At 40.0% G+C, this 16,747-nt stretch overlaps 2 protein-coding genes across 3 annotated transcripts in view; one reads left to right on the top strand and one right to left on the bottom strand.

The window, feature by feature from the left end:
* Nucleotides 1-4,792, top strand: part of LOC109036444 (tripartite motif-containing protein 2) — a 66,601-nt gene extending 61,809 nt beyond the window's left edge. Inside the window, exon 12 of the mRNA XM_072297526.1 lies at nucleotides 400-4,792. Coding sequence (XP_072153627.1) covers nucleotides 400-789 — 390 coding nt within the window. The 3' untranslated portion in view covers nucleotides 790-4,792. The remainder of the gene's footprint in view (nucleotides 1-399) is intronic.
* Nucleotides 4,793-8,214: 3,422 nt separating this feature from the next.
* Nucleotides 8,215-16,747, bottom strand: LOC109037278 (uncharacterized). Of its 2 annotated transcripts, XM_072297525.1 has the most exons (5): nucleotides 16,390-16,747; nucleotides 14,069-14,493; nucleotides 13,878-14,032; nucleotides 10,829-11,042; nucleotides 8,215-10,120 (listed from the first exon to the last, which is right to left on the bottom strand). In XM_072297525.1, exons 1-5 carry the CDS (start codon nucleotides 16,434-16,436, stop codon nucleotides 8,823-8,825), a joined length of 2,139 nt encoding a protein of 712 aa, XP_072153626.1. In that variant the 5' UTR covers nucleotides 16,437-16,747; the 3' UTR covers nucleotides 8,215-8,822. The 2 variants fall into 2 exon arrangements, with proteins under 2 accessions (XP_072153626.1, XP_018907525.2); XM_019051980.2 differs by having other exon boundaries at nucleotides 13,878-14,493.

Raw genomic sequence — 16,747 nt, 5'->3', positions numbered from 1 at the left:
AGCCCAAATATCGAGTCCTCAGGCCTTGTCCACTTGATCAATGGTTCGCTGAGCTTTGAGAAAACAAGTTCGCAGAACTTTCAGCTGTGCATAGTTTTTAGGCCCTTTTTGATGCACAGACGGAATAAATCATAACTCGGCTATAACTTATTTTGCCAAAGTTCTGGAAACTCTGCGTTTGTAGACAAGGCCTTACATTTATTGTTAGTACTGATGAAATGGAAAATGTCAGGATTTTTTATTATAAGGAACTATTAACAATTTATTCAGGAAACTATTTAACAAGCAGAAAATATTTCTGGAGTGTAAAGCTACCAAGGTGTTTCAATTTGTATAGAGAATCCAATTCTTCCTCCTCATTGCAATTTTTAACGCCTTTATTTTGATATTTACTTTTAGGTTGGCAAGAAAGGGAACCAGCCAGGTTGTTTCAATTTGATCTCATCTGTGACTGTTGGACCAGGCGGTGAAATCATCGTAGCAGATTCTCGGATTCAAGTCTTCTCCGCCAAAGGAGACTTCCTTCAAGAAATCTATGCGGAAGGTAAAGGTAACGGCCGCTATGGAGGCGTGGCAGTCGATTCTGATGGAATCATTGTAGCATCGCGGACAGAAAAAACAAAACATTTTATTCAAGTCTTCAAAATGTCAGATGGTACTCTATTGAATACGATCGACTCCCATGATTCTCGGCTGAAAAGGCCCTGCGGTCTTGCAACCACGTGTGATAAACATGTTATTGTGGTTGATCTAGGAAATGATTGTATAAAAAAGTATCGTTACTGGTAATTTGAACGAGAAATTATTCTTACATTTTGATTTCTGTTGTTTTATTGTACGCCCGTAAGAAGTCTGGATTTCTATTAGCATATTGTTGATGTAAGCTGTTTTTCATTTTGTGAAATTATGAAACATTCAAGTGTTGCTGGCCAATCAAAATCTCTGCCTCATAACTTAAATGTAATGACATAATTACATGTCTTGTCTCTTTTCTATGAGATTGTGACTACATATTTCATAAGTTGAAAAAGAGATAGTCAGAATTCTCTGGTTAAATTCATTTTGTCAAACTGTACATTCAAGCCAGCAAGTAGAAATTGATCACAATTTTCTGTAACAACAATTTAGTATTTTCCAGTGCACTTAGATTAATTATAATTGTACTAGCATCGATTATCAAGAGTGGCAGTTTATCTAAGGCACATTTAAATCCTTCTCTGCATGGAAAAGGTTTAGATTGTTGCCATATGCTCATCAATAGATAAAGTTTTTTTCTTCGTAAAAGTTCTGTTTTGATTTAATCTTAGATAAATAATTTATACTGTTCTTGAAAGGCTTTCTATGAATGTAATTACATGAATAATTTTCTCCTATATCATGAACAGAGCAGATGTTATCTTACAACCAATTTCAAGATTTCGGATTTGTCGGAAAAATAGAACCACACTCCATTTAAAAAAAACATTCATTGAATGTATCTTCAGTATCAGCTTTTTTCGCATGTTAATTTATTTCACCCAAAGATTTAAAAAAATTTAGTTGAGAGTAAGAGGCCCTCAAGTGGGAACTTTGGCACTCGAATTATTTTTTTCTTGGGCATTGTTGTTCTAAGTACCTTAAACAACACAAAGACATACAAAACAAAAACAGACAAAAGACAAATTTTTTCTTTAATTTGTTAAGATTAAAAATATTCTCCCCCAAATAATTGACGCTGTGTCCCTGTGACCAACTATCAGGCACACAGTCAATTTATTTTTATTCTTTTTCAATAGTTTATTTTTATTTTTATACCAACAAGAATTTTTTTCCTTTTTTTCCACAATTTCTTTCGTTAGTCTTGAATTTTTTCACTTAGATCAAATAAAAGCTGTCTACCATTCAAAGTACATCCATGGTAAAAGCATGAAATTGAAGTGGATTTTACTCGTTTAGCTAAAATTCTCAATAAAACTCTGTTTCCCGACTAAACTGAGTATCCCTCTTGTACTTGATAACATTTACAATAATTTCCACCAAATGATCTTGATCTAAAGCCAAAACAAGAGAAACCAAAGAATCACGTTGGTGTAACTCAAGTCGTGGTACATAGTATCCTCTCAATTTTTGCCTTGAGGGTAGTTTTTATAAGTGGAAATTTCTAAGATTTTACAAGGTAAAGCTTGCGTCTCGCCTTGCTGAATCTGATTTTGACTAGGGAAAGAGTTCAAATGTAGAATTCTAGCAAACTTGCTTCAATCAACTTCTATTTTATGTGCACACAGTGTGATTTGAATTGTTTGTTCTCTTCTTTAAAACTCTATTTTTATGAAAATAGGGGAAAATTTAATGATTTTGTTGCATTTTTTGCTGATTACTCGTATTATTTCTCAGCTGTACTTCTTCTTTTATTTTCTTTTTCACTTTTTATTTTATTTTATTTTTTTTGTGGTCACTTATTCTAAGTTCCTAGCTCAAAACAATGCTAGTGTCATTTGATGTACTGTTTTTTTAATTATTTTTTCCTTGTAAATTTGAGATGAGTTTTAAAAATAGTGAGTACTTGGTCCCAAGTTGTTTTCTTATCTTTTCTACCTCTGCTTGATCTTCTGCAATTAAATCCGCCGCTTGGTCAATGGATTTTTGTATCCATAAAAGATCAGAAAAATTTTGAAACTCATCTCTCAGTTATTATAATTAAAGACTTAACATGTGAATTACTTTCAGTGATCGAAGTACTTAATTTTTTTTTTATTTCAAATCATTTTGTTTTTACCGTAAAGCATATTTGCAAATTCATGTCATTTAGCCAGTTGGCCTCTAAGTAGCGTTAGTCTGATTTCCTTTTTAGATTCGTGACAGATCCTCTAATTTGATAATGTCCGATTATTGAAATTGATAGACAAGGTGACATACAAAGAGGAAGTTCATTTTAACTTTGCTCCATTTTGAGAAATCCAATCTTTTGATTCTAGAGGTTTTCGTAAACTGAAGGAAAAATTGATTGACCAATCATAGGGTCTCTCATGGGTTGCTGTCAGTTAGTCTATCACTTACCTCTTTTGTCCATTGCAAACAATAAGATCACTACATTTTCTCTTTATCTTCTTGTCCATAACTTTGTCCATCAATTCCAATAATTAGCCCATATCCTGTTTAATATCCATGCCAGTTAATGGAAATATGTGTCAGAAGGACAAAAGTATTTTTAACTTGCTTGATTTATGTCTCTTAAAATTTTTACTGAATGATAATCCTTCCACTCTTCAATTTAACGTATCATTCTCAAATTTAACGTATAGTTGAATAAACCAAATATTAATAATATATTATTCTTATCATATATTATTATGCGCAGTTATCAAAAGATAATCTAATAAAACCGAAGTTGAAACTCCGCACACCACTGCTTGCAAACTTTCTACTAGGCTTCATTTTATTTTTGCATTTGATATTATTTCTGCCTCTCCTGTAAATCCTCTTCTTTTTGCACATTGATAGACTGTTACGTTTTAAGTTAATATGCATGAAAACAAGCTCAAAAATTATTTTGGACAAACTAAATGCATGGAAAATTTTCTTTTCATTTGTTTGCATACTTGTCTGCCTTTAATTTTAGTGAGCAAGCTGTCCAACTTGGAAATATCTTTCTGAAATTAGTTTACAAATCTTCTAATTAGCTAATTTTTTCAGTTATAATGCTCATCTCTTTTTTTCATTGGTATTTAAGCAGCCATGTGCCATTCTAGAGAATTTTATTCTCATTAACGATCACCTGCCTCTGAAGATTTTGCACAAACAGACTATCATTTTATACTTTTAAAGTCTGTTGTATACATTGCACGAAATGATGAGAATTGTCACTGAAACTTTAACCGGTCTGTTTTGAACTGAATGCTTATCCCTATTTGTGCTCCCCCCCCCCCCCTTTTTTTTTGCTCAGTCAATTTTTCAAGCGACATGATCTGTTATTTATTATTTTTTTTTTTTTTGCTGTTTATTTCCCCTCTTCATGTAATTGATCTCTCCTCTAGTTTTTTGTTTGTCTGTCAGTAATTAATTTTGTACATCTTCTGCTCTTAACATTGGAATTATTAAACCCATTCAGTTTTTCACCTGAATTTTTTTTTTGAATGCATTTATTTATGTACTTTATTTTGTCGAGAATGAAATCAAGTATAGTTCATCTCTCTTAAATCATCCTAACAATCCAATTTATTCACCTCAATGTTTTTGGTATATTTTTTTTATTCCATCCTCTAAAAACAATGAGCATGTTGAAAAGAGTAACCACAGGGCAGATATTTCCATTCATAATATGAAAGTATGGGATGAACTGTGTCACTTTCATTGGGTTAACACTTTTGATATTTAACAGTTTCGTGTCGGAAAACTTTCTCCCCCTGTTTGTTCCCTCCAAACAGTATGGAGCTTTTGCAGTCTTGTGTTCGTTTCAATCGAGTGTAACTATACTTAGTTTGAACATCCGTCAACTCATGTAAATTCATTACAGTTACCAATGCTAATTTCCTTTTCCCTTGCTGTTCTTGACTCGTAACATATTGTGTGTCATAGATGTGTATTTGTTATGTTACAGTATGGTGTAACTTAAGGTTATCTGTATTTTTTTCTTATAAAATTTTTTTATTTTCTTACCTTCTATCTAGTCATTTAGACGAAGTTCATGTATTTGAGTCAGTTTACTATATTGTAAAGTAAGCACTTGTCTTTTTTGTCATTTATTCTAAGTGGAATCGCATTTTAGGTACCTACTTGTTTACTTTTGAATAAAGATTTACTTTTTTGTCTCGCACTCAGCCTCTTTTACATATCTTGTGCTTTTATCCTGATACTAAGGTGACCAAGACCTGGATAAACTGGAAAATACCATCAGGGAATAAAAAATATTTAGGGAAATTAGGCCTATTTGCCTGGGAATTGGTGCTAAAAACCAGACTTTTCTTCTTGCGCTGCACTGATGTAAATTCAGGGTGTTTACTAGTCCGGAAAGTCTGGAAGTAGTACTGACTTTTTAATTTAAGAGTCACCCTGCACCATATCCTTAGAGTAGTAATTGCCTGCAAGATCGTGATTGTGCAGTCAATTAATCTTCGAACTACTAATGAAACTTTTTGTCCACGTCATCTTTGTTGCAATTCAAGCGGGAATTTCAAATTTTCGAAATTTTTCGAATTTCATCTAATGGAGATACTGAAAAAGAGTTGAATTTTTGGCCAGCCTGTTTTAGTAAACACCCTGACATTCTTTTTAAAATAGGGGGCCTGGGTTGACTTTGCTTCGAAAAATCAGACAAAATACCTATGGGAAACTTAATTTTTGCTGCTTAGCTGGGGAGCAAAATTTTGTTCATCTCAGAGAATCAACTTCACAAAGTTGACATCTGGAGTTTTCATCTGAGAATGTTTTTGATAAAAATAAGGAAAAAGCAAGGATCTATCAGGAAGTTAAACAAAAAAAAAATCAGACATCGTCATTTAATTTATTATCTATGTGTCTGGAAAACTACATGGACATTGACAACAGGACATTCTCCTAATGTGTCTAAATTCCCATTCCCAGCGAGAAAATATAATCGTTTTATTTGATGTTTTTATTTTTTTTTTTTTTTGAATGAACAACTAGTTTAAGAATATTTGGCCACCTTCAAACTGTCATAAAGAGTTTTCTTGTGGTGTGCCAATGGTCACCAAGTATTTTATTTGCAGAGATATCTTCTTGCGCTTGGAATTATTTTTTGCAGACTATAAAATGACCCGCCAAGTCCGATTTTCTGGTCCAAAACTCTTCACGAGTTCATTGACGCTCATAACTGGCAAATAAGGCCGTGAATTCTCGGAGACGGTCAAGAACGGCCAAAAACACTCGTTTCTTGGACCAGCGAGCCGATTATTGAAATTGATAGACAAAGTAGAAGACAAAACGGATATGGAGAGATCCTATTGGTTGAAATGGGTGGCTCTCATAGACTAAGGGAGAAAATTATGGACTAACTAAGTATGTCCTTCTTGGGTTGGTGTTACTTAGTCTATTACCTACCTCCTTTGTCCATTGCAACTACCCGCTTCCACCAACAGGATCCCTTCATATCACTTTTGTCTTCCTTGTCTATAGCTTTGTCTATTAATATCAATAATCGGTCCGCAGGAAGCCTCGGGGCCTTGCGCAATCGGTTCTACGCCTTGAACTACGTGAGATTCGACTTTCATCTCGAAATTCGTTTTCTCGTCCAAAATCGAGAAAATCGACATGGATTACGTCTCTCTCAGCCTCGGCTATGTTGCTCACGGAGCCCTTGAAGCACCACCACAAATAAGACGAACGGAAACAAAGCACAACTGCACAACATAGAAATAGAGCGTGGGAAAAGACGCGTGTTGATGCCGGCGCAGAGAAACAACTATTCGTACTTGATGGATGTCCAAGTTGCATCTGCAAAATTGAAGGCGCGATATGGCGCGAGGCGTGAACTCACAATGCTCCCCTCTGTGCTGCTTGTGAGGAGTCGCTTAGTTTCGGGGAAAGGTAGAAAACGATCCGAAGAAGCCGATTACGGCTTTTCCATCTTCGCCCTGGTAAAAATTGGCAGTAGAATCTAAGTTCCAAAATACCATAAACCTACAGCCGGCTGTAAGATTTCCAATAGCTTCTATAGCCGGCTACACAATGTTTTATAGCCTTTTATAGCCGATGGCGACTAAGCAACAGCCAGGCGATAAAGTGTATGCTAAACGTTACTAATTGCGGATGCCAAGACTTAGTGAGTTTTTGGACTACCGCTCTATTTTTGGGCCGTAGTATCTTGATTTATTTTGCGAGGAAAGCTCCGTACTTACTTTTGAAGGATGCCTGCCATTCTTAATATATTAGAGCGTCTTCAGTTTCGTATGATATTGTGCAATACCTCTGGAGTGAAATAGTTGCTTCAAACGCCGTGGCACGCTGCGACGCGGCAGGCGGGCAGCCAGCGCGAAACGCGCCTTGGCGCCTACAAACCTAACAGGGATACTTCACGCGTTGCGCATTGCGTGAAGTATCCCTGTTAGGTTTGTAGGCGCCAGTGCGTCGCCGCTCCGCTTTGTGTTAGGCTCTAATATTTAATCTGGCCGAGTCAGCGTTATTCAACTCATGATTTTGAAATGTTTGCACATCCTGTATGGATTATTCTCATTTTAATTGATGAAAAAAAATATGTATTAAAGGAAAATATAATGTGTGTTTTGTAAATATTAAGGTGGTTCCGTATCAAACTTAATGATTTCCAAAGCACACGAATTTCTACACAATTTCTTATAGCCTTTTATAATCGATGGCGAAAAAGCAACAGCCCGGCGATAAAGTGTAAAGCCCGGCGGTAGGAACTATAGCCCGGCTGCATAATTTTTTATCGCTTCGTATAGCCCGGCCGTATGATTTTCTCCGCATTCTACAGCCAGCTATATGCTTTTCTGTAGCCTTCTTTAGCCGGCTATAAGAATTCCTATGGTATTTTGAAACGCAGCTCTTATCGCCAATTTCTACCAGGGCGGCAATGTTAACTCTCGATTTAGTAGAGTCTGTTTGACGCGGCTTGCTATTTCTACGAGTAAGTATTTTTGTCAAAAATATTCTCTAACACACGATTTTTGTTTATTTATTTATTTATTTTTTTTTATTAAAGTTGATGCCTGATTTTTTTTGCGATGTATTTAAAGACCTTAATCTAAAGCTCGTATGTACTGACCCCGATATTCCAACACGCGTGACACGTGTGTTTAGCAAGCCGCGGGTTATTCGACCCGGCTTGGGCATCTATTCCAACTCCTTTTCTTGAGAGAACTTGTTTCAAAGATGAAATTGATTGTTCCTTTCCCTCAGAATTCTCTCCAAACTTTGTCTATTGATACCTCATACTCGTGAGCTTTGCCCCACCTTCTCCCCTCAAAAAAAAATCCTAAGGGAACACTAAGGGGTCGGGGGCAGGAACGTTGTGCTTTAATATCTTCTTTCAAGAAAGTTGTTTTCAAGAAAAGATATCAAGATCCAATTTTAATCCAAAAAGAATTTAAAATTGTCTAGGTAATTTTTCTCAGTGTACGCATAAAATACTCACAACAGTTTCAGAATATTTTCATTTTAACCACATCGCAAAAAAAAGAGAAATACCACTTTGAAATGACGCTCGGCAAGCCAAAAGCTAGTGAAGGGCAGGAGAACATAGGTAATCAAAAGTCGGGAAACGGAGTAATTTTATTTATTAAAATAATACTTTTACATTTTATCGTAGCTATTTTTATCAAGTTGTGCGCACGAGAGGTTTCTGAGATGTCACGACTGAGAACTTATTCTGATGATACTGCGGTTTTTGACAGAAAAATTATCAGCTGAAACGTATGAGAAAATCATTCCTAATGCGTATGTGTGTGTGTGTGTGTGTGTTTGTTTCGCTATCCGACGTTTAAGTTGTTTCTATGGCATTTTTCAGAAAAGTTCGGTAGCCGATCGATCAGTGAATACTCTCTGATTTTAAGAAGTTTTTTCCCCCCTTCATATTCTTCTTCACTAATACTCCCATCACGCCGTAGCACTTATGGCATTCACACACAAGATTTTGTCGTATTCATGCTAAAATGAACCAAGGCGCATGGAGTTTACGTGCAGCATAGTTTCTTTTGGCATAAATATACGTACATGACCCAGACAAACTTTAAAATCCAAAAAGTTCCAACTGATCGATCGACCATCGAGTTATTCCGAAAACTGCGTTATACACCCAACTAAAATGAAAAAATACTCCGGGCATATTGGAATTTTATCGAGTTGGTAGTGGATATCACTCGTCGTCTTCAGCCGGTCCCGGCGGCACTTCCCAGGGGTTGGGCCACCGGGTATTGGCCACCCGGGCTCTGGCCTCCAGCGTTTTGGCCACCCGTTTTCTGGCCACCTAGATTCTGTCCACCTGGGTTCTGCCCACCTGGGTTCTGCCCGTATGGGGTCATTGTGGCAGGGGCCGAGGACCCAGATGGCCCGTAATCTCCCATTAGCTGAGCCCCCCCTTGTTGCCGATTCTGATTCTGGTTCTGATTCTGATTCATTGTATTGTATGGGCTCATTGTGGCAGGGGCCGAGGACCCAGATGGCCCGTAATCTCCCATTGGCTGAGCCCCTCCTTGTTGCTGATTCTGATTCACGCCTAAATTCGCCCCAGCGCCAAAAGGCCCTAATCGAGCGTTGCCCCCGACCTGCCCCGGGCCGACCCCCAGATTAGCCCCGGCGCCAAGCGGCCCTAAATTCGCGTTTGCCCCGACCTGGTTCATCCCCAGATTAGCCCCGGCTCCAAGGGGCCCTATTTGGGCGTTGGTACCGAGCCCGTTCGGCCCCAGTTGAGCTCCCCCTCCCACCGGCCCGAGACCGAAGGGGTTGATTTGGGCGTTGAGACCAGGGTTGGAAAGCGTTTGAAGCTGCAGGCCACCGCCCACCGGTGAGATTGGGACCACCGGTAAAATCATCGTTCCTCCGCCGGCGCCGGATATAGGATTTTGTAGTAACGGAAGCGGGCGCAGAATCGTTATCGTCGGGTTCAGGAGGTACGACGGGATTCCTGGTTGTTGGTTCAATGGTGGTCCCATGTAGCCCGGTCCTGGTGACATTCCTACTCCTCCTTGCATTCCTATTCCTCCAGGTTGCATTCCTACTCCTCCAGGCTGCATTCCTCCACTAGGTTGCATTCCTCCACTAGGTTGCATTCCTCCACTAGGTTGCATTCCTGATCCTCCTGGCATTGAACCTCCTGGTCCACTCCCTGGTCCTGTTCCTCCACTTGGTGTTCCTCCACTCGGTTGTGATGGAGGATATTGACCCCCTGATGGGGGTCCGTTGCCACCCCCGCCCCACCCTATTCCGCCACCGCCTCCTAATCCGCCCCCGCCGCCACCACCACCGCCACCAAGACCGCCGCCACCCCCGCCTCCACCACCTGCGGTGGCACCTGCTTGACCAACCGGTGGTTGAACCTGCGTCGCGAAGCTCCCCATGAAGTTGCCGGCAGGGTCGTAGTTGCAGACCACGTAGACGCGCCCTTGTGCCCTGGCGATACCCACGCCGAGCCATCGAGTGCTCGTCCATACCATCGCCGTGAAGTGACCTGGAAACGATCGGAATTTTTTCAGATCTGGCCAGGGTGGCAAAATTTCATAAAAAGTAAAATCTTGAAATAGCACGAAAAATATTTCATGACATTTCAGAAATTTACGAAAGATCGAAAAATGCCGGTTCCTTTTCATGTCTCGCAAAATGTAAAAATTGTGATTTCCTTTTATTTTTGTGTGTTTAAGTGCGGGTTGCATACTCTAGCCCCTGAAATATTTGAAATATTTCACAGACTCGTGAAATTTCATGAAATATTTCACATACTCGAGAAATTCCCAATCTTTCATTTCTTTACGTTTCATGCCACCTTAGATCTGGCGTGTATCCGAAAAGAGAGTGCCTGAATGAAAAAATTCTACTTTTACATAGAGCTTTACTCTGGTCTCTGCCCATATATCATTATCAGAGAAGATGTATTTTGCCGGAAAGTGAAATTTCATTTTCCATGAGATTTCAACGAAAGGGGCTGCGTACGCAGATTTGAATGAATTTTCAGATACATGAATTTTCAGATACATGAATTTTCAGATACTGTAGCTTAAATTGCGGATGTAACTCTAAAAAATTAGTAGAAAAATGCTTTCAAGTTTCCTTGTAAAAATTTACAGAAGGAAATTTGTCAACGCCTCAAGGCTCACACGGCATTTTTTTTAAAATGACAGCCGTATTGGAATGAAAAGATGAAGAGAGGATTTCAACTCACCAACTTTGTAGAAGTTAGCCGTGGGCTCTGACCCGTAGGTGTAGAATCTGTTTTCACTGTACCATACATTAACAGGCACAGCACCGTTTATAGCAAAATTTGGATTGGTTGACCAGCCGTAGTACAGATTTTCACCGTATTTGTTGTTGGGCCTGTGGACCATTTGGTGAATGTTTGCCAAGTGGTTTGCCCAGTCTTGAGCGAGGGAATTCAGCTAGAAGATAGAATATTAAAATAGTGGTTTATATACATATAGTTGCCACATTCAAAATAATTGTATTACGTTGAAACTTTATCGTCACAATCACAACTAAAAGTTTACCGAGAATGATGAAACGCTTTCTTGATGCAGCGAGAATGTTTCTCGCTGAAACAAGAAACCATTTGTTTTGGATGCGATTTTTCTTAGTGTAGGTAGTCATCTCACTGAGATGACTACCTACACCGGATTAAGCCGGCCGGGCCGGATTAAGGAGATGGTCATATTGGCCGCTGCTCATGGCAGCAAAATGTAGGGGGCGGCAAATTTTGCAATCCTTTTGAATGTAGGTATCAAAAAAAGAGAGGAAAAAATCGGATTCAGAAAATAAATTACAAACGAGAAAAGGCGACAAAATCTCTAATTTCTTGAGAGTGAAAGTATAGTAATTTCTGATTTTGTCGTCTTTCGGTGATACAAGAGACAACACCTTTAGTTAGTCGAGTTAAGAGAAAAACCAATTTGACCTGGAACGGAGCGGTGAGGCGGTCGGCATGAAACGCATAGCGCCTACAAGACTCCATGAATACTTCACGCATTGCGTAAAACACACTGCGGTCAGCAGCAGTCGGCTTGAAACGCATAGCGCCTACAAGACTGCATGAATACTTCACGCATTGCGCCAAACAGTGTGGTCAGCAGCGGTCGGCGTGGAACGCATAGCGCCTACAAGACTGCATGAATACTTCACGCATTGCGCCAACACAGTGCGGTCGGGGCGGCGGTGGATGTTAAAATTATTAACCACATTTATGTTTGTTCTCTCATAATTTTTTCGTTCGTTTTTTATACATGGAAGGCCTTGTCAAAACAGGGATGGGTTTACGGAACTGAACTTTTGTTAGTGTTGACAGGGCTTTCACAAAAACTGTGCCCAACAAGAGTAAACGCGTCTCATACACCCCTCTCCCACCGGCACGTTCACTTGATTGTTTTTCTAGATCGTATTCGACAGAACACACAGGTGAGATTATATTGATATCGATTGGTTCAGTATATAGCCACAGCCTCAAAAGTCAATTTAGAAATCTGAGGTAACGGGTCTCATGTGATCGAATTTATTCTCTCGAGTACCAAATGGCAATGAAAAGTGAAATTGTTAGGAATTTCCTCATTTTCAGCTTTTCAAAATTAAATCCTAAAATTTTTGTTTGAGGTTATGTTCTATTGTTTTGAACCAAACGATACATCGAACCACTGTCGAATACGATCTATTGATGTTTCAAAACGAATGAGAAGGGGGCGGCATAATACAGGCGGCCCATGGGCGGCAAGTAGGTGAATCCGGCCCTGCATCTCAGCCCGTTACGTTTGCGTAAAACTTTTGTTTCTTTGGGAGAGAGAAAGGAGGAGAGGCAGAGGGTAAGAGGAAGATAAGAAAATAGAAAACATGCAAAAAAAAACTCATAAACCCAAATGAACTGAGTCTTTGTGGAAGAGAAAATTCCGATCAGCGTGCGCGAACGGTGCAAATATTTATCCAAGAGACATTAACCGAGTGACGCGGAGAATCGATCATGATCAGTCATACACTCACTTCCTCATAATTTGCCAACTTTTCCCCCGGGGACAACACACTCCATGCGTTTCAGGTCGACGCAGAGGGCTGATTATTGAAATTTAGGGACAAAACGTTAGACAAAGGAGACGAAGAGAATAATGGAGCGATCCGTCTGGTTGAAACGGGTGCTGGCGCTAGTTACAGTCATTAAGGCCAACTTGGGGCCAACTATGACAACATTGGGCCAGGGACATATTCGTCATAATTGGCAACCAGTTGGATATTTCTTCTTTTTCTTTGCAATTACAGCCAACATTGGAAAGCTTATGGCCTCTCCTCTAGTTTACTTTGTATTCAACAGTTAAAGGACCTGTGAATGATTTTAGATGGTCCAATGTTCTACAAAATTGGCCCAACGTTGGCTTTAGTGACTGTATAGACTAAGGGGGAAATGATACACCAACCGTAGGGTCTGTCGTGGGCTGCCGTTAGAGTCTAGTCATATAACTCACCTAATTTGGACGTATTTCTGCCGAAAAAAAACTTTGTGCATTATGATGTGAGCCCTGTTGTGCATATATTCTTATGGGTCTCAGGGCTCATGTCTTAGTACACCTAGTTCTGTTTGGCAGAAAAATGTCCATTTGTCAAACGTAACCTCCCGCTTCCACCGATCGGATTGCCACGCATATTTGCCCTTTTCGTCTGTGTCAATCACTGTGTCTATAAAGTTCAATAATCGGCCCGTAGATATCTGTTTCGCGTAGCGCGGCAAACCGATGTCCCACTATATTCCATTTCCTAATTTCGATTTTGTCGTTAACACAAGAGCGTTTTCCGCACACACCCTACGAAAGGTCTATTTCCTCAAATAAATTTGAGAGAGAACCATCATTTTTCAATTTTATACTTTTTACCACTCACAGAGAATTAAATAGAAAAACAGAGCTTGCATATGAATTTCCAGGTGGCCAGGGCATATTTTAATGCGAGGCAAGGTTTATAGACAGCTCGAGAGAAAAATCTTCGAATCGATAAACATTTCCGATTGAATGATGTTTTCTGGGCTATCTTGAAAATTGACGGTGAAACATTAATCATAATACGCCATAATCTTCCTGCCTCCTTCGTGTCGAATCGTTTTTCTCTAAATCTTCAGTGCTGGACAACGCTTTTGTGTCGGCAACCTTCATGGTAAATAAACATAAAAGAACATTCACAAATATGACACGTGGACGGAATACTTGTCAAGTTAAGTTGTTTAAAAGTTAAGATGTCAAAAAACTTACGTTTTGATCAAGCATTAGCGGAGGCACTCCATGCATGTTTCGGTAGTAATTGTGAGCTTTGAGAACCTGTATGGAGAAGGAATCCGTTGGTTGCGCGCTGTAGGCAGTCGGTGGGTTCTTGTTGGGATTGTACTTCGGCACAACACCTCCTTGACCTCCTTGGCCTCCTTGGCCTCCTTGACCTGATTGACCTCCTTGACCTCCTTGGCCTCCTTGGTTTCCAATTCCAAATCCACCACCGAATCCAAATCCACCCCCTCCTCCTCCCCCGCCGCCACCACCTCCACCGCCCCCAGGTCCATAAGGAGAGGGGGTCGCGGGAACAGGGGGACCTCCATAGGGTGGACCTCCACCGCCAGTGGGGCCTCTGTTGGTTGGACCTGGGGGACTCGGCGGACTAGGACCTGGGGGGCTTGGAGGACTTGGACCTGGGGGACTTGGAGGACTTGGACCGGGGGCTGTTCCACCGGGTCCGTTTGGAGGACCTGCAGTACCTGAAGGAGGGCCAGAAGGATTACTCCCTAGACCTCCACCCCCATATCCATTTTGGTTCTTCTGTCCCCCTAAGGGTGCTGAGCCCTGGGCTGACCCTTGCGCCACAAGATAGGTCGGTTCTCTGTAAGACATACGTGAATAAAATTATTAGTGGCGACAATTTTGCAAGGGAAGATACTCTGGTAATACTAAACCTTGACCCGTAATTTCGTACCTCTTAAATATACCATTCCCCTAGCTATTATCTGGAGAAACCAAAAGAAATTTTCTTCGACAAATCGAGCTACTCGATACTCTAAGGCCTCTACAAGTATGACACAACATGCAATCAAAAAATTGCTAACTGTGGCACGGTATCATTATTATAAATTCTCCTACCCCTTAAATTTTCATTTTTTGCCACAGTATTCATTCTACGGTTCTGCTGGGCCGATTCCCATTTTTCTGGCGATCAACAGGATATATTTTTCAGATGAGCCCGCTTTATTTAGGTTACCTTACGGGGAGATAAGTGGGCCTTTAGAGGGCGCGAAACGCTCTCCAGAGGGTCGGGTCGCGCAGCAGCCAAGGGGTATGTCCTTTCAAGAATGGTAATGATACGTAACACTGACCACATACGTATGACACCATACGTAACAAACTGACCATTAAGGAGAGTGTGAGTTCATTTTTCAGCAGAACAGGAGCCAGCTATGAAGCATTTCCATCTAAGATCTCATTACCTACTTATTTACATGCCGCATTTTGTCAATTTAAGGTCAAACGACTAGAATACCATGCTACCTGAATGATGCAGCGATTAAAATTTCATTTTTGAGATTGCCGAAAAAGTTCCTCTTTTATTGAGATCATGTGTGAAGAAGCAATTCGTATCAACTTTAATGGAAATCTTCTATGTGTTTTTATTTTACTTGCTCCTGCAATTTAAATAGCAAGTACTCAAGAGCCTACATTTGCTAAAATTATTGTTTCGAAAAGAAGAAGACTGTTTCTAATATCCAAATATCACTATACTATCTTTTAAATTAATGTGATATGTTTTAAATTGACAGGTTTGGTTATTAGGGTCTTAATGTCAAATATCGAGATTTTGGTACGTGAATGAACACATTTGCATATTACAAAGTTTATTCCTATTTTTTATGTTCAATTACAGCTTCGTGACAACAGGACGTTATTTCAGCTAAATCTTGAGAAAATTCATTCGTATCGAGAAAAATATAAAACAATCTCAATTAAAGATCACATTACAACCGATAAAAATTTTCCAAACTTAGGTTTTTCCCCCACGTCCAGATGGGGTTACCGTCTTGTTTCAACCACCAAAGTAGGACTCTATATCGTGCCATCAAGACGAAATCCATCGCCAAAAATCGAGAAAATGTGTCGCACTTATTACTCGACGCATAAAAATCAAAAAGTAAACTGATGAAAGAGGAGTTAGGTGCAAAAACGGTCTGAGTAGCTACATCGCGGTTCCACGAAACAAGGGTTGAATATTTCATACCGGTTTGTTACAGTATCAGGTACAGCATTGGCTGAGGTCAAAAAAATTTATTCTTATTCTTAAGTTTAAGTTTGCACGATTGGAATACAGGAAGATGTTGTAGGAAATGAAAAACAACAGAAAAAGAGAAGGTGTACTCGGGTCATTTTTGCATAGAACGACTGATTTGAGAAGCACATTTTGTGTTTGAATGCCTGATACTTCCGCCGTTTTTGAATAAAATCACATTTAACCTGTGTAGGTGCAAATAGGGGTTTGTAAGGAAAAAAGAAAAGAAAAAATTGAAGGGGAAAAAATCATTTGTTAAAAAACTTGAGAATTTGTCCACATAATAACGACACTATGCATAATTCGAAAAGTTGTTATCTGCAAAGTGAAAAAAAAAGTTGCCCGAGCGGGGTTGGGCCGTTTTTGCGCCTAACTCATCGAATGTCATTCCCATATTTGAGAGGAGGGGGTAATGAGAGGGGGGGGGATAAAGGAAAAATATGGAAAAGCCGTCCAAGTTACCTGAGAAAAACTATCAGTGATAGAGTCAATATCTGGGGACGATTCATGCTCCTCAGTCACGACAGCTCATGCAGTCGCACGAAAAAATTTCGCGGGTCCGAACTTTATCGGCGCCTCGGCTCTTGAGAGAGTACAAGAAAGCACGTGTCCGAAATTGCAATTTTCCCGGTGGAAATTTTTGAAGAATGCACGGAAGGGCTACGCGGTTGTGGCCATTTCACGGCGACAGTGTTTGCCATGAGCGGCCCGCGCGACATTTAATCAGCTGTAGGGCGTTCGCTAAACTCTGACGAGGGTCTGAAGCATCCGCAGTTCATAGTTTACCAATTCCACGGGTACCACCGATACTCTGTACGAT

The sequence above is a fragment of the Bemisia tabaci genome, chromosome 2 (assembly GCF_918797505.1).
Source record: "Bemisia tabaci chromosome 2, PGI_BMITA_v3".
Lineage (NCBI taxonomy): Eukaryota > Metazoa > Arthropoda > Insecta > Hemiptera > Aleyrodidae > Bemisia > Bemisia tabaci.
The sequence above is the reverse complement of the archived record's forward strand: the minus strand, read 5'-3'. Positions and strand labels throughout refer to the sequence as shown.